This window comes from Copadichromis virginalis, linkage group LG19, assembly GCF_057382275.1.
Source record: "Copadichromis virginalis isolate Kocher_CV1m ecotype Utaka linkage group LG19, C_Virginalis_male_GT1.1, whole genome shotgun sequence".
NCBI lineage: Eukaryota > Metazoa > Chordata > Actinopteri > Cichliformes > Cichlidae > Copadichromis > Copadichromis virginalis.
In genome coordinates, this window is record NC_140636.1 from 23,019,947 (window position 1) to 23,038,908 (window position 18,962).

The window sequence follows — 18,962 nt, forward strand, 5'->3', positions numbered from 1 at the left end:
ATAAAAAAAGTCCACATGCGAACAACGTGTCCACGACATTGTAAGGTTAGTGTTTTACCTAGATTTCTCTCCACAGGTAGGGTCAGTTACTCTTACTGGAATTTGGCATCAATGTTCTTTGCCCAGTGGGGTCCTGACAGCAGCCACATACTATAACATTTCCATCCCTGCTGCTCAATTAGTGCGTTCACGTGCTCACTAAAAAAAAAAAAGCTGGAAAAAAAAAAAAAAAGCAAAAGCAGGTTGGAGAAACTGATGGAGTGGCTGTTGAGTTTCAAAGTAAAAGAGTAAAATCCAGGTTTCCTATCCAGGTGCGAGGTCAGTCGTGCCCTTCTTGGAGATGGAAAGTCAGTTGAGTTTAATGGGCAGGTCCTCTCCGTATTTGCGAAGTAACTTGCTGTGATTGTGATCGATGGACCACAGAGGAGGGAGATGGCGAGGCTGCATGGTGGTGAGGAAATGCAACCTCCAGCGACGCTCCAGGACCATCAGTCCCCGCAGGCCTTGCTCAGCGTGCGCTTGCACCACCTTCAGACCGTGAGGCACGTACTCCTCGTTTAAAATCCTTCAGAGGAGAGAGGAGCGGTCAGAGAGAGCGCATACTAGCAAAAATGATCATGATACACTACATGCAGCTGTTTAAACGTACAGTGATGATTAGGACTCAACCAATAATTTGGTTCACTGAGTGGGCTGTTAAAGTATGAATGCTTCTTAGCATATTTAAACTGGGAACTAAGTGAAGTTAAATGTGACTGTACACTTATGTTTCACTGTGCCTGTGATTGGCAAGTACACATCTTTGCACAAGTGGTTCACAAAAAGTATAAATAAATTCCTTATTCGTCTTACATCTGTGCATTTTTCTGTTATTTGACCACTTAAAAATCTCTGGGCTTGTTGTCCTGTTGCATGACACCGTTTCAGCCTAGCTTTAGTTATTGGACAGATGGCCTCACATCTGATGTTATTTGGTATACAGAGAAGTTCATGGTTGACTCAGCGACTGTAAAATCCTCAGGTGTTGGGTCTGCAAAACAAGCCCAAATCATCACCCCTCCACGACTGCGCTTCATAGTTTGTACAAGGTATTTGTGTTGATATTGTCCATCGATTATGGACAAACATCTCCCACTTTAGTCTCATCTATTCAAAGCACACTCTTTGTCTTGTAGCTTTTTCAGATGCAACTTTGCAAACCCAAACCATGCGGCCACGTTTTTGTTAGTGAGAAGAGACTTGCTCCCGACTGTCCTTCCAAACAAGCCATACTTGTTCTTTTTTAATTGTCCTGTCACAGCTTTAACATTCAACATGCCAACTCTGTAGAGTCTGAGATGTAGCTCATGGTTTTTTTGCAGTCACTGCTTGGTTACATCAGCAGTGCTCAGATTTACTTAAAACCTAAACGCTAAAGTATTAAAATAATTTAAGGTATCATTAAGACAACCATAACTGACGTGTGATCACGTATCAGTTTAAACTCACTTAGTCTCCAAATTGGCCGCTTGCTGCAGCGCTTCCTCCGTCGCCCCCTCTTCGTCATTCAAATTCAGGAAACTCTTGATTAAAGCCTGCAGCTCCTCTCGCCGTTGTTTGGGGAGTCCTTCCCCGGCAGTGAGCAGAGCCCGAGCCGCCGAGCGTACTTTCCGTCGATCAGAGTCCTCAAAGATCCGAACTCCCTCCTCGCAGCCCTGAGGGGCAGAAAACTCTTCAGCCAGCTGCTGTTTCAGGAAGCTGTCGTGTACATTGGAGGCAGCGTGGCAGCTGGTGCACAGCAGCAGGATGTCATGGGAGTTGTGGTCCTTCATCTCTGTGGGAAAATGCCGTCTGTACTCATGCGGCACAATATTTTTCCTTAAGGATCAAACAAAGATGCATGTTAATCACGTCTGCAGTGATTTGGTGGCACCACAAAATAAGACATTTATACTTAAACAACACAAATGATCTTCTGAAGTTCAGAACAAACTGCCATTTGTCAAGCAAATTTGTTTGTTTTATTGGTTCTGTGCTTGAGATCAGACAAGCAGAACAAGTTCTAAGTAAACCTTCAATATAAATCAACTTCAAAGCGAATCAAACCTGATGTAAGAATCTGCTTTTCCACAGACCACACAGAGATTCTCCTTGGCAGTCAGGTAGTAATCCTGCTGCGAGTCAGGACGTCCCGACGGCTCAAACAGCAGCCTCACAATAAAAGGCTCTTCACTCTCGAGCACTGCATCACAAACAGAACAGCATCGGGTTTTCAGGCTATTCTTTGAACCTCACAGGGATGCAAATGCATGACAGTATTTACAGAGTTTGAGAAGAAAAAGCAACAAAACAAAAAACACACACATTGTATAGTTCACACTATTAATACTAATACACTTTTTTAAAATGCACAAATCTATACACTTTATACTGGTGGCCACTAGTGCTACTCCAGAGCCTTCCAGTAAACACACGTCGTTGACTTCCTCTTTGAGTTATCACTTTCAAAGAAAAAAAAACAAACAAACAAAAGACCCTTGACCTATGCCCTGGATTGCACGTTTGAAATCAAAGCAGGCTTCATGTTGCTGTGAAGTAATGACTAAGAGCATGCTTTTTGTAAGGAAGGATGCTCCTGACCATTGCCTTCTCATAGCAAGTCCTTTAGTATATACAAAAAACAAAATCACAAATACTGTATATTCATTTAAGAGTTTTTCATAGTCAAATCCTATTTGAAATGCTGCCGACAAGCGTGACACTGTGCACCAGGTATAACACGAGAACTTACTGGGTAAATCTAAACACCTCAGAAACCCTAGGATGTGGTCTACAGCAACCTGATTAATATTTAAGCATCTAATTGCAAACATTCATACTTAGAATAAGCATCAGAACCAATAAATAACCAACTAAATGTAAAGCAACAATAATTTAAAAAATGAAATTAGAAAGACAGGAAAGTAAAACAGGATATTCTAAGGAGCTGTTGCAGGTGCAGCAACGCACGTCAAGTCTGGCTGTTTAAAGAGAGTCACTGAGAGCCAAGAAAATAAAGAGAGATCTGTGCAGCTGCTGGAAGGAGTGAGACTCGACATGAAAGGGAAAAACATTTAGGTTGTACTTAGGACAGCTGAAAGGCAATAAAGAGGGTTTCATCCAGCATACCTCCTATTCCTTTATCAAGGTACCATTTGGCTTTTTTCTTGTCACAGGTACACAGGGGTTGGCCATCTGGTGCATGGAGGAAACAGTTATCATAGAGGGGAGATTTCCTGGAACAGGCAGAGAGACACAGTATAAAGCAGTTTACATTCATATTTTCCTGTGCAAACGATGCCCCAAACTCACTGTACAGTAACAGCGGAAAACAAACAACTGCTCATCCTCATCTAAGAATGAGCTTCTTTGTCATTAATAACACTCACCTGGCGGAATACCCGGCACCCAGCGATTTCCTCTTGTGATTCTTTCGAGGGTCTGAGACTTGCTGATCTCCAGACTCTGGGTTTTCATAGCCTAACGACCTGGCCCTCCTCTTCCTGTCTCCATCACCTGCCCTGTCATCTCCATCTCCTTGGCCCTTGAACGGCACATCGACCAGACCCTGGCAGCGGGAGGCCAGCTCAGAGTAAGAGCTCCCACTGGAAGAGGCGGGACTGGCTTCAGACTGAAGGCCAAGGAGATGGAGGAAGAGAGCAATGGAAACCTGGGCATCTCTAGCAGCATAAGTCATCTGGAGCGAGCGAAGGGGTAAAGAAAATTATTTTGACAATACATGTTTTTGTTCGATTAGTTTGGCATGGCAGAAGAAACCAGCGTCTTGTCTGTACAAGTATAGTATTTACAATACAGTAAGATCCCCACCTGCTCCTTTGTCAACTGATCTGCTTCCCAATCACTGCAACGCACCTCTGGAGATTTGTCTAGAGAGATTTTCAACACATCTGCTGCCAGTGACTTCAAACTGAGTCCGTTACTTACTGAAGTTTGCCTAAAAGGGAGAAGGGAAAAGAAAAAAGAAAAAAAAAGAAAAAGTGTGTATTTGCAATTGACACAAATAGTTTCGATTATAAGCAAGAGCAGAATTATTTTTTACTTTTGTCGCAAGGCAAGGTGACGCAGGTCAACCGTACACGTCAGCGACAAACCGTAGTCACGTGTAAGTCGCTTGCCATCTTCGTAGCAACCAACTCCCACTTTAAGAATGTGTGGGTTTCTGAGAACTTCCATTAATGTGTGCGGGAAAGGCTGCTGACTGCTGCGAAACGGTAACAGCCTCACCAGGATGCACAGACCCGAGTACGAGGCCATCTGTAGCAAGGAGACCACAGCGGCTTTGCCTTTAGCAGACACCTGTATCCAAACAACAGCAGCTGGGTCAGAAAACACAGAGACAGTTGTGTGAGGTGATGATAATGGATGATGCTTAAAAGGGAAGAAATCCACCACAATTGTGTAATGTCATTAATGTTTTGTAAAGCTCAAGGTGTTTGGTTGTTGGCAAGAACAAAGGAGGGGATTTATGCATCTTCACCAATGACAGCTGGTGCAAAAACAAAAACTGTACACAGCCGTTGTCCCCCAGATTTGGAATATTTGACTGAAGTGCAGACCCGTCTACATACCTCGCGAGTTTACTGTTGTCATGGTAACGGCCGTGTATGTACCACCCGATGCTAATGCTAACTCGGCCATGGAGGAGCAATCAGAATTCCCATCCAAATGCAGTGCACATTATAGCTGGGGACTTCAACCATGCTGATTTAGTCAGTATTCCCCAGATTTGAACAACATATTAAATGTGCAACGAGGGGAGAAAAAAAAAAAAACAAAAAAAACAACACACTGGATAAAGCCTACAGCAACATCCTAAAAGGCTTGTGCACAGACACAGACCTCCAATGGAGCTCTACATCCCTGCGGTTTTAAAGAAGGCCCAACGGCGTCTCCACTTTCTGAGAATCCTCAGAAAAATGGACCTGAAGGAGTCTTCTACCACTGCTCCATTGAAAGTGTGCTGACATATTGCATCGGTGTGTGGTTCTCCAGCTGCACCAAAGCACATAGAAAGGCACTCCAGAGGGTCATCAATATGGCCCAAAAAATAAATAAAATAAATAAAAAAATCCTCTTCCCTCCCTGAAGGACCTGTACAGCACTCGCTGTCTTAAGAGGGGACGCAGCATCCTACGGGACTGCACACACCCAGGACACCGGGTGTTTAAGCTGCTGCCGTCTGGCAGGAGGTTCAGGCTGCTGAGGACCCGAACAAATAGACTCATGTCTAATGTGCAATAATAACAGTGTGCAATACTAATACACTTTTTTATTACTAAGTTAATATACTGTGTTGTGTTGCGTTGTGATGTGTCGTATCGTGTTATATGTAGTGCCAACGTAGGGCAGTTTTCCAATGTCATTGTATTATGTATGACTGCAATGACAGAGTTATCTTATCTTGTTGTCAGCTTTTAGGGAAAAAGTAGGAATTCCTCACAACCTGAACCCTGAACCCCATGGCCAATTATTCTTCTACATTTAGGTGGATTTTTCTCCTTTTTTAAAAAAATAATAAAAAAAAAATGGAAAAACATGCAAAAGGTATTTCTTACGGCGGAGGTCTTTACCCATTCACAGTCAAATCCCAGCACAGGGAAGACTGACAGTTCTTTTTGCATTATTGGCCACAACTGCTGCCACTCTTCTTCAGAGGTCACAATCACTGGTTTGATTCCCAGCAGGTGATCAGAAGACAGGATCCGGGCAGGAAGTGTGGTCTGGCACTGTACAGTCTGAAATTCATCCTTCACAACATGTGGCGGCTGTATGCATGTACACTCCACAGCTGTGACCTCTGTGGACTTTTCCTCAAGATTGTGCAAGGACTCTGCGACCTTCTGGATGGAAGGTAACCTTTTCCTTTTTGTTCGATACACCCGCCATATGAGCAGCCCTCCCAAGGTTGCCCCTAGTACTGCCGTTACGACAGCGGTTAAAGGTCCTCGATGAGACATGCTGACTTGTAATGATCCTAATCAGTCTGAAGTTCAAACCTAGAGCCAAAAACACAGTAGAAGCAGTGAGTGAGACGATCTGCAAGTTTTATTCAGCTTGTCTGTTAAAATAAATTGGGAAAAACAAACAAACAAACAAAAAAAAAAAAAAACAACACCAAAAACAAAGGAGATGACCTACCTTTCCTGCATCAGTGAACCCAGCTGTTGCAATTTAGACAGACAACGTGCATCTTTGGAACAAAACCAGCAAAGACAGGTTATTTTATAAATACCCTTCATAAACAGATCTATGTCTAGGTTTTTACTGTCTTAAAGCAGACAGATAATCCTCACACCATCAATCTCTGCCCATCAACATGCAAAATCCAGAAAATCAATGGCCAAGTTAATCATGTTTGGTTATTTTTTTATTCCAAGAAGCCAGACTTTGCAGTAAATTTTAAGCGCTCTTGAGCCATATGTTGTCCAATCTTTAAGATAATACAAAGTTTTAATTTAGACATTAGCTGCAATTTACTCATTTTCAAAAGATTTTGATCTACCATTCAATGCCATCTAAAAAGGATCTTTTTAGCAACGGCTTCATTTTTCAATATGACAATCATCTGAAAACACACTGACAGTGCAATAAAAACATACGTGGTTAGAAAACAAAAACAAAAACAAAACAATGGAAAACTAGTAGTCATGTTTTGTCCTTAACATTGAAGCAGTGTGGGATTATCTTGACAGACTTGAACACCACGCAGCCAAAATCCAAATACGAGCTTTGAATGTCCTTCAAGAACAAAACTATGTCTGAAGAATATTTACAGAAATGACAACAAAGCCTGACTAAGAGAGTTCCGAATTTACTTAAGAATAAAGGTGGTCAGACCAGATGGCGTCTTCCAAGCAATACATGTTACAGTAAACATTTGCTCCCATTTTCCTACAAAATAAAAAGAAATGAAACGTGACTCATGTATAGTTAGTAGCTGCAGCTCTTGATGGTAATCCTGCCATTATATATTTGCACGTGTCCTTTCGGGTCCTAAAACAGGATTAGGATTATTGGGGAAATTGGGGGACAAAACAAGGGCGAATTTAGCGTAACATCGGTCAACTTAGCTGACACTGGTTTGTAAGGATAGGCTAGAGTTATAAGATCACTGCAAAGCAAAAAACAGCTATTGTTAGTTGTTACAAAGAGCAAACACCTCTCGATCAGGTAAGCAGCCAGCTGTTACTATACCGTTTGTTAACACAACTTTTGCTAGCTTCCCTCTGCGACGTAGCTTCAGCTGAAATAAACATCGATAAATTCAGTTCTTCAAATGTCTATCACTTTTAAATGCAAGGCGTACCGCGAATTGCCTTCTGCCTCTAATCCCGTTTACTGTCCTCCAGTTTAGTCAAAGCAAAGTTTAATCAACGTTAGCTTGGTTAGCTGCTGGAGCTAACCGGTTAGCTTGTGAGCTCTTCAGCCCCAATACGTTCTTTAAATGCAACCTGGACGCTAATTTTTAAGCGCAAAGTAGCACCGTACATATCATCCCACGTATTCTGCAGCTTACCTTTACACTTTCGAACAACACAACGCCACTTTATCTCACATGTACACTTGTTTGCTGTGCTCGTCCATCTCTTCCAGAGTGCATTTATATGAAGCTGCAGCGCCACCTGTTGGGGGGATGGACCAATAACAGACCAGTGGAGCCCATAGAATTTTAGCTCTCTGGCAGTGCTGATTGGGTGCGAGCACTTGTAAGGTGATTGCCAACAGCTTTCACACATTTCTGTAATTAATATTTAATATTACATTGGTACAGTGGCAACTAATTGCTAAAAGAGTATGTTTTGTCAAAAAAACAACTACCCATTAAATCAAAGACACGATTTTTAATCATACAAAAAAAAAAAGACAAATTATCAATTTTACAACCTGAAACCAATTAATATTCTTCTTTTTCTTTTTAAATAAATCTATGAATATAATTTCACTTAATTATTTAAGAAGTTCATAATTAGTCATTCGTGTTAAGAGATTTCTCACATAGTGTATATTGCTTATAATCAAGAACACACACCACTTTTTCCTCTACCACCATAAATTTATTCAATCTTTTAGCTTCAGTATTTTTCCAAAGAAGTGGAACGAAGTAATGAAATAATTACAAAATGGAAAAATAGATCAGAGAATAGATCATATTCACAGGTTTGATTTAAAAAAATAAAACATGACAGAGAGAAAAAAAAAAAAATCAGACAGTGAGAGAAACCATTAATATCTCCCTGCATTTTTCTGCTGCCCGTCAGAACAACAGCCGTCTAACGGAGGTCAGGGTAAGTCAGCATGCAGCTTCTCAGATCCTACAGTACCACAACTGACAAACCGTCGGCGATTGAGGTCACCTGGGAGGTGATGTCGAATCATCTACTTTAGTGCTTGTGCATAAAAAACTTTTTTTAAAAAGAAAAAAACAAAACAAAAAAAACCCCTAAAATTACCAACTTAAAACTTAAAAAAAAATAAAGAGGTGGATTAAAAACAAGATGACACATCCTACAGTGTTAAATAAAAACAAATAAGATAGTTACCACACAAAATGAAAATAAAAATAATGACAATAAAGACAGAAGAAGAAGTTAAACTGTCAAAAACTGAGCACAGGTAAGAGAGGCAACCAGTCGGGCACCACCACCATCGCTAGGTCCACATTGGATGTAAAGCATCTCACTGTAAATAGGGTATCATTGCAGCAACAATCAATCACGGGATGCAACAGATGGCAATAAAGAGACTTGTCTTCAAAAATAAAACAAATAAACACAAAAGTAAAGCAGCTGTCCCTTCACAAAATCTCTTTACATCACATCAAAAATTAGCACTGCCGTGAGCTTTGTGTACAGTATAGATTCTTTATAGATATATATTTTTTGTATAATATATACGATCATTTCTTGTATACACAAACATAAACTCGATTCATTGTAGCTAGCCTGTGCCTTTGGCAAGATTACTTACAACTCTTCTGTTAGATTCCAAAGCTATTTAAAATATACTTAATGCATAAAAATAAAGATTTTGGCATCGTCTCACTCTATTCTTAAGATTCTGGAAGCTGAGTTCTCTCAGTACTGCTGCATTCCTCTGTCATGCCAACAGGGGGCGCTAGGAACTGGACTTTGTGAAAGGGAGCTGCCACGCCTGGGGTAGTGAAGGAAGCTGCCACACCTGGGGAAGGTGGAGGAGCTGCGGGGAGTGGCTCGGCACAGATATTCCACAGAGTTATGACGACCTTGCGCTCCACAGCAGAAACAAAATAATACAGACAATGCCAATGAAATGCCTCAGGGAGGGGGAGAAGGGGGATACACCCTGTTTTTCATTTTTGTTTTTTGCCTTCTTCTCTCAATGTCACGCAGGGTTCTGCTCCCTTCTGATTTGCCTGCTGTTCTCTACAGGCTTCACCCCCTCCCCCTGCCGCCACTGAGATTTTCCACTAAAACAGAGCGAGCGAGGCAGAACAACATTCTGAGCTCTAGTCAATTAGTCAATTCAACCAATCCAAGTCTTTAACGTCCAGTTCTTTCTAACTTCAATCTTAGTGTTCAGAGCTGGATCTCAAAGGTTTTTTGTAGCTCAGTAGAGAAGGGATTTGTGGGGGAGGGTGTGGTGTGTTGGCGTGAGCGGCCCTCCAGGGCTGCCCACTGGGCCTCAAAGGCATCTTCCTGCTGCGGGGGAGGCTGTGTAGATGGGGAGGATGGAGCGATTCGAGATGGTGCAGCCCAGCTGTCCGCCCCGTTAAAGGTCACACTGTCACTGGATGGCTGCTGGGGAGCGGGGATTGCCGTGGTGGACTGCGGAGGCTTGATGAATGGGCTGATGTTACTGACAGGCTGAGCGTCATGCTGGGGCGTCGTGGAGACCGGGCCGGGAAACGGCTGGGGTTGTGTGGCTGAGCCAAACACATTAGCCACCATCTGTGAAGGAGTGATGCCAAACACAGGAACGCTGGGCTGAGGAAACGGCAGCCCATTAGCCATCGGGTGGGAGGCTGGAGCCTGAGCGTGGAAGGCAGGCTGGCGAGGGGGCAACATGGGCACAGGAGGGGGTATAGAGGGCAAAAAAGCCACTGGGGGACCAGAAGGTACAGAAGCCACGGGCATCGGCACAGGGGCAACGAACGGCTGGGGAGGAGGCGAGGCAGTTGCCAGGATTGGATTGGGCTGCGGGGCTCGGACAGATTTGGAAACTTCTTCTAACCACCGGTCTGCTTCTGAAGGTGTGCGTTTGTGGGAGGAAATAGCTGGAGAAGACGTGGGGGGCACTACGATCACTGGAGTAGGAGCTGACCAGTCACCTCCTGTCAGCAGAAAGTACAAGAATGAGTCTCGACCCAACATTTAACCGGAAAAAACACGAGACACTGCAACAGTGAGACAGAAGCAGGCAAAAAGAGTATCAGGCAAAATAAAAGTTGATCGTGCTACTGATATCTGTGAGCAAGAATGAACGAGAACCTTTTAAAGACCTGAAAGAAAAACACTTTTTCCAAGTTTAATCCTTGAGTTAAATGATCCATGAATGCATTCATTCTTAGTCTGATTTTTAAAATCTTTATTTATCATAATCCCACCCTGTTCTCTTGCTCTAAAGTGCTACAAAAGATTTGGATACCTCACCTGTATCTGCTTTAAATAACCGGGGGCTGCTAACTTACCCCACATCTGACCTTTAGTTGCTGGGTTGTACTATTTAGGAGAGCAGTTCTATAGCAAGACAAGATGTTTTAGGGACTACTCTAATAAAAATCACTTCTTCCTTAGAGAAGACAGATCCTACTATGTGCTAATCTGTAGTAATCCACACCACCTTTTAAGCAAGCCATACAAATTTGAATGGTTTGATCAAATCTTGTCTTCTTCCCACATATTCAGTTTAACTAGAAAAAACTGCTCATCACATTAGACTGATCTTATAAGAATTATATTGAATTTTAACTCTCAATCCAAACCCTTTGATGAGCTGCTTACCTGTCCGTGCTGAGGCCGTTGCACCTGCAGGGCTTTTAGCCCATGGGTTAGTTTCTCGAGCGGGCAGAGCAGGGGGGAGAACTGAGGGGTTAGCAGTAGTGGCAGCAGGGAAGGCAGGAGTTGTGCCATTCACTAAAGCAAATAAGAGACAGAAGCTAGTACAAGCAAGCCTGTGCAATGGATGATGTCCATTGGACATGCACAATGTTACTCTGCATTTAATTAGCAGTCTAATGAGGCATAAACTGCACGCAAAATAAATGTTATTCACTAAGTTATGAGAAAATATGAGCAGCCACACATTCTCCAACTGCAAATTTAAACTGCAAGCAACACATTCATCAAGTTATTGGAAGCTGGCTGAACTTCTACAGAGCAGAATTACAGGGAAATTCAGCCAAACTGTGAGAAATAAACAACACTGATCATAAAAGTGAATAACCAGGGTTTTAGTGTGTGCTTCTATATTTCCCTGAGTTGGCAAATGCAAAATCACCAGCTGATTGAGCTAAACCATAAAAAACAAATAGTTAAAGTGGACCTATTATACTTTTTCTTATGTTTTGTCATATGATGACAGAGTTCAGTGACTGAACCTGGCATGGCTGTTGGTGCCAGACAGACTGGTCTGAGCATTTCAGAAACTGCTGATCTACTGACATTTTTCTACATGACCATCTCTAGGGTTTACAGAGAATGGTCCAAAAATATAAAACATCCAGTGAGCAGCATCAACAAGTTGAAAATGCCTTGTTGACCATCCCTAATAAGGCCTTCTCAGTCGCACAGCTCTGCTCGCTTGCTGATCAACCCTTCTGATTACAAGAGGCATCCAATTAGAATACATTTAGATTAAAAGGAAGCGGAAAAGAGCTAAAATGGTTTGATACATAACAATTATTTTGAGCTGTGAATCATACAGAGCTACTCTAGTATAGTCAAATAATAAAAATTATTTAATTTAAAAAATGAAACAAACATAATAGGTCCACTTTAAGCATCTTATCTGTTTTCACTTAATTGTGTGTTTAGTATTAAAAATAATCTTTAACTTGCAACAGGATCTAACTAAATATAACCTTTTACCAGTAAACAGCAAAGTTATTTCTCTACTACTTTTTTTATTTTATTTATTTATTTATTTATTTAAATGCAGATTCATTCAGATCTTCTCACAGTACACACAGCTGATCGGAAAGTTTTACAGGTTTTTACCCGGTGCTACAGGAGACTGTGGGGATGAAGCCGGTTTAGGCATCGGCGCTGAAGAGAAGGGATCCTCTGGCGGTCCACTGAAGGCCGTGGCGATCTGAGTACACAGTGAACTGATGCTGTCACCTTCTCCTTCTAACTCAAGGACTGGAGGAGGTGCACATTAGAAAAGAGGTAAAGGTCAGCATAAGCTTATATGCTATAAGAACATGGTAGAAGTATTTTATTGTGCATATTTGCAAGGGCAGTAACAGTTGGACTCACCTGTGTTTTTCATGGGGAAGTCAGATTTGCGCTGCATAGTGGAGGGCAGGTCATTCATGCGCAGTGACTGCTGTCGTTTGAAGGGAGATGTCTTCTGACTAAGTGCCGGGAAGCCTCTGAAGGAGCTCTGCCTGTGGAGAATCTCAACTGGTGCGTGTCTGCGGGGTATCGCCTGAGGTCCCAGCATGGGCACTGAAAGAGGCGGGGACGATGAGGGGGACGGTGAACCGCCCGTCTGGTGGACTGACGAGTTTGTCACACTTGCTGCAGAGTTCCCAGCAACCTTCACTTCTGTCTCTGCTGTAAGAGATGCGCAACATTTAGACAACAGGCCTCTGCAGTGGTAAGAAATCACAAACAAATTAAAGCTTGTGACATCTGCCGATTTAATCAGTCATGCTTTTTAATCATATCTACATCTGTAATTCACTGTGCAACACTACACCCCCTCACAGAGAATGGCAGGTGTAGGGGTCTGAGAACATCTTAGAATAGAATAGAAAAGCCTTTTATTGTCATTGTACATCAAATGTAAATGTAATAAAAATGTACATAGTAGGACAGCAAGAATAAATAACATACAAGAGGAATATATGCAACAAGGGAAAGGCACAAAAGAGCTTGAAAGTAGAATATAGAGTCAGTGATGAAGGTTACTAAGACCATGGCTCAGATTGCTGGTTGGGTGGGCAGGGGTGGTGGGCGGGGAGGGGGGGGAATAGTTGCCTATCCTTCCATCTTCTTTTGATGTTTTCTTTTTTTTTGGGTGCTTTACAGCGACCTTCTGAGTCAAATTACAAATCTGAGACTGGTGCGAGGGGGAAACTTTCAAATGAATGGTTATATATTAGCTATTGTACATTTAAGGCATTTTAAGGAGCCGCTAATCTGCTGCCATGGCTTTGTAAAAGAAAGAGGTTATGTAAAGCAGCATCAAACTACTATATGCTGATTCGAGCTGTGCTGGTTTATCATACATCTCATTTAAAATATAATCATAAACTTTTAAAAAGTCAATAAACTATTAAACCTTTTTTTAAATTGTGTGGAAGACAAACCGATCGATCTAATCCTGAGGACGGGGAAAAACACAACTAGATACAGACCTTTTTTAGCATCTTGTAGCTGCCTCATGACTTCTTCCCGCTCTGCTGCCTCTGTTGCTGTAGTAACACGAAAGGAGCCCTCGCGGGTGAAAGTGGTTCGGTTAGTGTCAAAGGTTGCCGTGACCCCACACTCCTTTTCCCGTTTCTGTTTTCGTTCCAGGCAAGCAGCGAACGCACAACCCACAGCGTGACTGAGACGCTCTCCCTGAGAGAAACAATTCAAAAAGCACACTGAAGTGCGTGATATCAAAACGGCCATCTAACCTAAGTGATTCAGGGATATGACGGTCTTTTAAAAAAAAAAAAAAAAGGTTAATCGTACACCTCTGAATATGAACTCCAACATTTTTAATGTTCACTGTCAGTGATTATGAATCAGGAAAATAGAACTGCAGTTACAAAAAGGAGTCCCTACTGAGTCTTTAATGGCCATAAAACAATGGCAGATCCAGCGTCGTGTGGTGCCATCCCTGCAGATGTAAGAGAATGCCCGCTCAAAATTCCTGTCTGGAGCGCAGAATGACACCTTCTCTATTGTCTGGTCCAGAATCAGGTCCTGCAAAAAACACACACAACCTTATTATTTTTTGATGCCGTGATTTTATTGCTCAAAGGAGGTTTTCTGATCATCAAGATTCTCTCAGCCACTCCAAATTTTCCAAAACTGGAGTGTCTGTAGCTCAGGGGGTAGAGCAGGTCATCTAATAATCGGAAGGTTAGTGGTTTGATAAATGGCTGCTCTAGTCTGCATGCAAGGTGCTTTGTATTTAATATTGTTGCTGCTTTGGTGCTATATAAATAAACACCTGTAGTTAAGACACTCTGTTACCATTTGAAAACATGGGCTGAAAATGTTCACAGTAAATAATAACTGAATGAAAACGAGCCCAAAAAGATGGAACTAATTACATCCAGCTTCAGAAGGACGCTTGGAAGGAAGCTTGCCACAGTTAATACATTAATTCTAATAAAGCATAATCTAGACAAATGGCAATACAATTATAGAAAAGACAAGATCAACAGGGGTAGTACAGTACATGCAGAACTTCTTAGCAGTACTTTCTCACAAATTAGTTATTTTCCACAAAAGGAAATGTTCTACTCCTTCATTATTTCTCATTTAAAATATTTAAAAACCAGCTTGGTAGCATTCTTTAACAATTATCCCCAAGAAGTAAATTGTTAGCTAGAAAAATGTTATGAAAACCGAAATTAGTCAAGTTACATGCAGTGCATAGTTAACTCACCTAACACATGCATGGTGCATTTAACTTAAACTTATCTTAAACTACATTCTGTGCTCACCTGCATGAAATTGCTAGCAAAGGGTTTATTAGTAATCAATGGCACAAAGAAAAATAGATGGGAAAAATGTATTTTCTTTTCCATGTTATAATCTCCACAGAAACCACAAAAGACCATCAGCACTGGCAGTCTGAGGCTGTTGTCTGGCAACAAACTGATGCATGCAGTACCAGTTACTTCCAGCAGGTGTCAGTGGAACCTGTAATATGACCCTGTTTACCTGAATCTTATCTACAGGTGCACTAAGTACATATTTCCAGTGATCTGCCTTTTGGAGGTCACTAGGCTACAATTGTAGTAGCTTATCTTATTCACTGCTGAAGCTCAGCAGCTTCCACCTTTACAGCTGCTAAAGCTACTCGTAATTCCTCCGACTGTTCTTTCCTTTTGATCAAGGTGCGACAGGCGACAGGAGGGACTCATTACCTTTGTTTTGTCGTCTACAACACGAAGACCATCTGCCGACACCCACAACACAGCTCGCACAGGCTTCTTCCCAGCCTGGAAAACACACGACAGGGATGGAATAAGTTAAGAAACAAGGAAACTTTTTCAATCTTTCCACATGCCTCAAGATTACTTCCCTTTGTGTTATTCCTTGGAACCTTCTCATAGAGGGGTAAGGAAGAAAAAAATATATATATCAGTCAACACACACACACACACACACACACACACACACACACACACACACACACACACACACACACACACACCTGTAAATACATAGAAACCAGCAGGTAAAAAGACAAAAGAGAAGACAAGTCAGGAGTTCTTGCTTTTTTTTTTTTTTTCCTTGCTTTTTTTTTTCTTTTTTTTGGAGGGGGGGGGGGGGGGGGGGGTGTCACACCGTAGGACCCAAATTTAAAGCAAAGAAGTCGATATGAGATTTTTGTGCCCTGATGCATTCGACAGTGAACCCCATTGGTTAGAACAACAACAATAAACAAGGAAATGTTCATTCACAAAAAAACTGTTCATTGTTCTATTCTTGGTTCAAGGAAGAAGAGCTGAAGGGAGAGAGTCACGCATGTTAATACCACACACACACAAACACACAACAGAAAAGTGCCCTGCCCCAGCCTAAACCGCCCCACCTGCTCACAGCCACATGCATCATTACGTTTGTCTCTCCCCAGACAGATTCCCCCTGTATTATGAACGCGTGTGTTTGTGTGTTTTCTTCCAGCCTTCAGATGTGATCAAAGGGTGAAGTGTGAGAGGAAGAAAAATAATAATAATAATAATGATGATGCTAATAATAAAGAGAAACACACTCAGACACACAAAGCAATAACTTACTTTTGAAAAGAATCCTTTGAAGAATTTCCTGTCCTGGAAGTGGATATGGTAAAAAGGAGAGGGTGGGTGAGAAGGGCGGAGGAGGTGGAAGGAGGAACAAGGCATGAAAATGTTACCTAGGAAGTCTAAAAATTGTCGGGAGCTGAAAGTAAAGGATTGGATTTGGTTTATTTTTGGTGAAGCTGGGTTATGTGTGAGAGTGAGTGGGTGAGGGAATGGATCAAGTAGCTCCATGTGATTCCACAATGAGAGAGATGTTTCGATGATGTGTTTGATGATTACTGTTAGTAACACCACAATGGAAGCAAGAATACCCCTGAAAGCAAGACCTCCACAGGCAGAAAAACCACCCAGGAAAACGTACAGAGCCGTCTGAACAGAGGTGATAAAGATGGCAGATCATTAGGTTTCTGTCTGTGGACGTGAAATTCCTGAATCCCTTTTCGTTCTTTTTCCCTCCGATTCCCGGATCGAGACACTTTGCATTGTTGTTCAGCAGACAGAAACAAATTCCCACTGACAGCAGTTTGACCTCTGAGTCAAACCTGTGACTGTTCAATGGTCAGCCTGAGTCTGGAGTCATGTTTAGGCTTCCACAACCACATCAAAAAAACCAAACCAGACCTGGCCTAGTCTTAGCCACCCCACCCTCCCTCTTCTTTCACCCACTCCCCAAGAGTTCCTCGCCTCCCCGTAAGCTCTGAAAAGGAGTACCACTCCGCTCCTGTTACACAGCCATGGTGGAGACGGCACTCCAAGCGCCATGTTAATGCATGATTTAACATGTTAACCAGAACTGGAGATTCATTTGGAATGAGCTAAGCGATTGTTAGGGTATGTGTGTGTGTGTGTGATTGTGAGAGTGTTTTACATTTATGTTTGAGAGAACCACACAGACATGCTGATGATAGCAAAGCCTGCAAAGTTAGTATTAGTATGCTATGGTTAGGGGGAAAAAATCTCTAAAGGGTTAAGAGGAATGTGGAGGGAGGAGGATTTCGAGGCATTTCTCTGCATTAAAAACCTGCTTAAAAAGACAAAAAAAAAGCACCAACAAAAAGGTAACACAACATTCAAGTATTCAATGTGTGAAGTGAGATGGAACTAAAGTGAATCGGAGGAGTTTTGTGAGCAGAAAGGGTAGTTTTTAAATAGATGAAGGTGATTCCAACAAGACAAAAAAATAAAACAAAGCTGTGTAGCCAACATGATCGCTGTAGATAAAAAATAATAATACGTTGAACATTGAGTATTTTAACTACTGCCTACAGTTACAACCTTTCATTGTCACACCCAACTGGTGGTTTAAAGTCATTTTGCCCTCAAAACAACGGTAGCCACCAACAGGATGTGTAACAATGCACAGCTTGTGCAACATCGGTCAAGCTGCTGCTTTCTGCAACAGCTCACACCTTACAATATTTGTCACAAGGATGAAAGAAATCTCTAATGCAAGACAGCATGCTCTTAATCCTGGACAGTGGATTATTATTGATGATATGTGGCTTATTTACTTATTTTTTCCTTCATGAGATCAGGTTTGTGGTTTAAAAAAAAAAAAGAAAAAAAAAAAAAGAAAAGAAAAATGGCACCGAGACCAGAATATTAATAGTGGGGGAGGCTAGCACAGGAAGTACTTGAAAAGTTTGCATCACAGAAAGCACATATTTTAATTGTTTTAGGTCCACCGTCAATGATACATCCTCAGGCTACTGGGCGTTCATGCCCAAATGCAACTAGGTCTTCTAAATGTGTCAGCAGTTCCTCGTGGAGTGCCTCACCCAGTCTGCACAGAGGTAACACGCCAACGCACTATCATCTCCTGAGTAACAGCAAAAACATTCACACATTCACTCAGAATACACTTCAAATCCCCAGGCTGCTGGCCAACAACGACAGGAAGTGATGTCACGATGACAGGAACAAAAAAAAAAAAAAAAAAAAAAAGGCAGCGTGGAGGTTGATGGTGGTGCAGTGCAGCTTTCTTCTCCACTCGCCTCTGCCCCACCTCCTCCCATGTGAGTCACGGGTCAAAAAGCTGTGAGAAAACTCTTATTATCGTCCCAAAGGCTGCTGGGAATGCAGCGGCGTCGCCTCAGAGCTGTGGCTGTCACACTTGCAATCACACACACCGGCTGAAAGGCTGGACCACCAACATGCACCCTCAAGCACAGTGCACATACAAGGACATCTAAACACATTTCTTTCTCTGCAGTTATTTCTCACGGCACATCAGCTTGTTGTCATTGGTTTTTGTCCGTTTCAAGACTTTGTGCCGATGTTGGCTGACTGTATAGGTAACGTGGCTGCAGTTAGCTGACTTTCAGAAAACAGCCTCCCCTCATCGACCAGGAGCAGATATTAAGTGCCTACAGGTGTGGAGCCTGGTTTCTGACCAATTTAGTTATTAGTTTCTGGAAATAGAGCAATATTAACTCGCATGTCTCTCCAATGGTAGGGACTGTATTTGTTGCCTGGCAACAGTCTGCTTATTAAAGCATCAGTGAGGATGAACTTGGATGTATCAGGGCCTCGCTAATTGTATTTTTGTTTAAAGGGTCGCCCTGGTCTCCTCTGACAACCTTAACTTTGACGTGGATCATTGGCATCAGGGGGCTGCTCTCTGCAAGGCTGTTTACGCAGACTTGTCCTGGCATCATGGGCTGCGTTTCAAACCATCCATTAAGAACCTTTCACTCCAACCTCATTTTCTCAGCAAAATGCACACTTCGTATGCTGCATCACGGGGTCACAG

At 42.2% G+C, this 18,962-nt stretch overlaps 2 protein-coding genes across 8 annotated transcripts in view; both read right to left on the bottom strand.

Moving 5' to 3' along the window:
• Positions 1-223: 223 nt before the first annotated feature.
• On the bottom strand, positions 224-7,641 carry exd2 (exonuclease 3'-5' domain containing 2). 3 transcript variants are annotated; one of them, XM_085442669.1, is made up of 10 exons: positions 7,556-7,641; positions 6,178-6,229; positions 5,610-6,035; positions 4,079-4,335; positions 3,847-3,973; positions 3,408-3,715; positions 3,148-3,254; positions 2,086-2,221; positions 1,489-1,857; positions 224-565 (listed from the first exon to the last, which is right to left on the bottom strand). In XM_085442669.1, the coding sequence occupies exons 3-10, from the start codon at positions 5,994-5,996 to the stop codon at positions 349-351; spliced, it is 1,908 nt and encodes a 635-aa protein (XP_085298795.1). In that variant the 5' UTR covers positions 5,997-6,035; positions 6,178-6,229; positions 7,556-7,641; the 3' UTR covers positions 224-348. The 3 variants fall into 3 exon arrangements, with proteins under 3 accessions (XP_085298795.1, XP_085298794.1, XP_085298796.1); XM_085442668.1 differs by having other exon boundaries at positions 5,595-6,035; XM_085442670.1 differs by lacking the exons at positions 6,178-6,229; positions 7,556-7,641 and having other exon boundaries at positions 4,079-4,355; positions 5,610-5,673.
• A 446-nt stretch (positions 7,642-8,087) lies between these two features.
• Positions 8,088-18,962, bottom strand: part of numb (NUMB endocytic adaptor protein) — a 45,043-nt gene continuing 34,168 nt past the window's right edge. The window contains exons 4-11 of one of the 5 annotated variants that reach the window (XM_085442658.1): positions 16,208-16,240; positions 15,332-15,406; positions 14,016-14,156; positions 13,601-13,805; positions 12,495-12,791; positions 12,234-12,377; positions 11,019-11,150; positions 8,088-10,348 (exon numbers count right to left, since the gene is read on the bottom strand). In XM_085442658.1, the coding sequence (XP_085298784.1) occupies positions 9,594-10,348; positions 11,019-11,150; positions 12,234-12,377; positions 12,495-12,791; positions 13,601-13,805; positions 14,016-14,156; positions 15,332-15,406; positions 16,208-16,240 (1,782 nt within the window). In that variant the 3' untranslated portion in view covers positions 8,088-9,593. Of the gene's footprint in view, positions 10,349-11,018; positions 11,151-12,233; positions 12,378-12,494; positions 12,795-13,600; positions 13,806-14,015; positions 14,157-15,331; positions 15,407-16,207; positions 16,241-18,962 lie in introns of all 5 variants that reach the window. The other 4 variants (XM_085442657.1, XM_085442661.1, XM_085442660.1 and 1 more) reach the window with 4 other exon arrangements.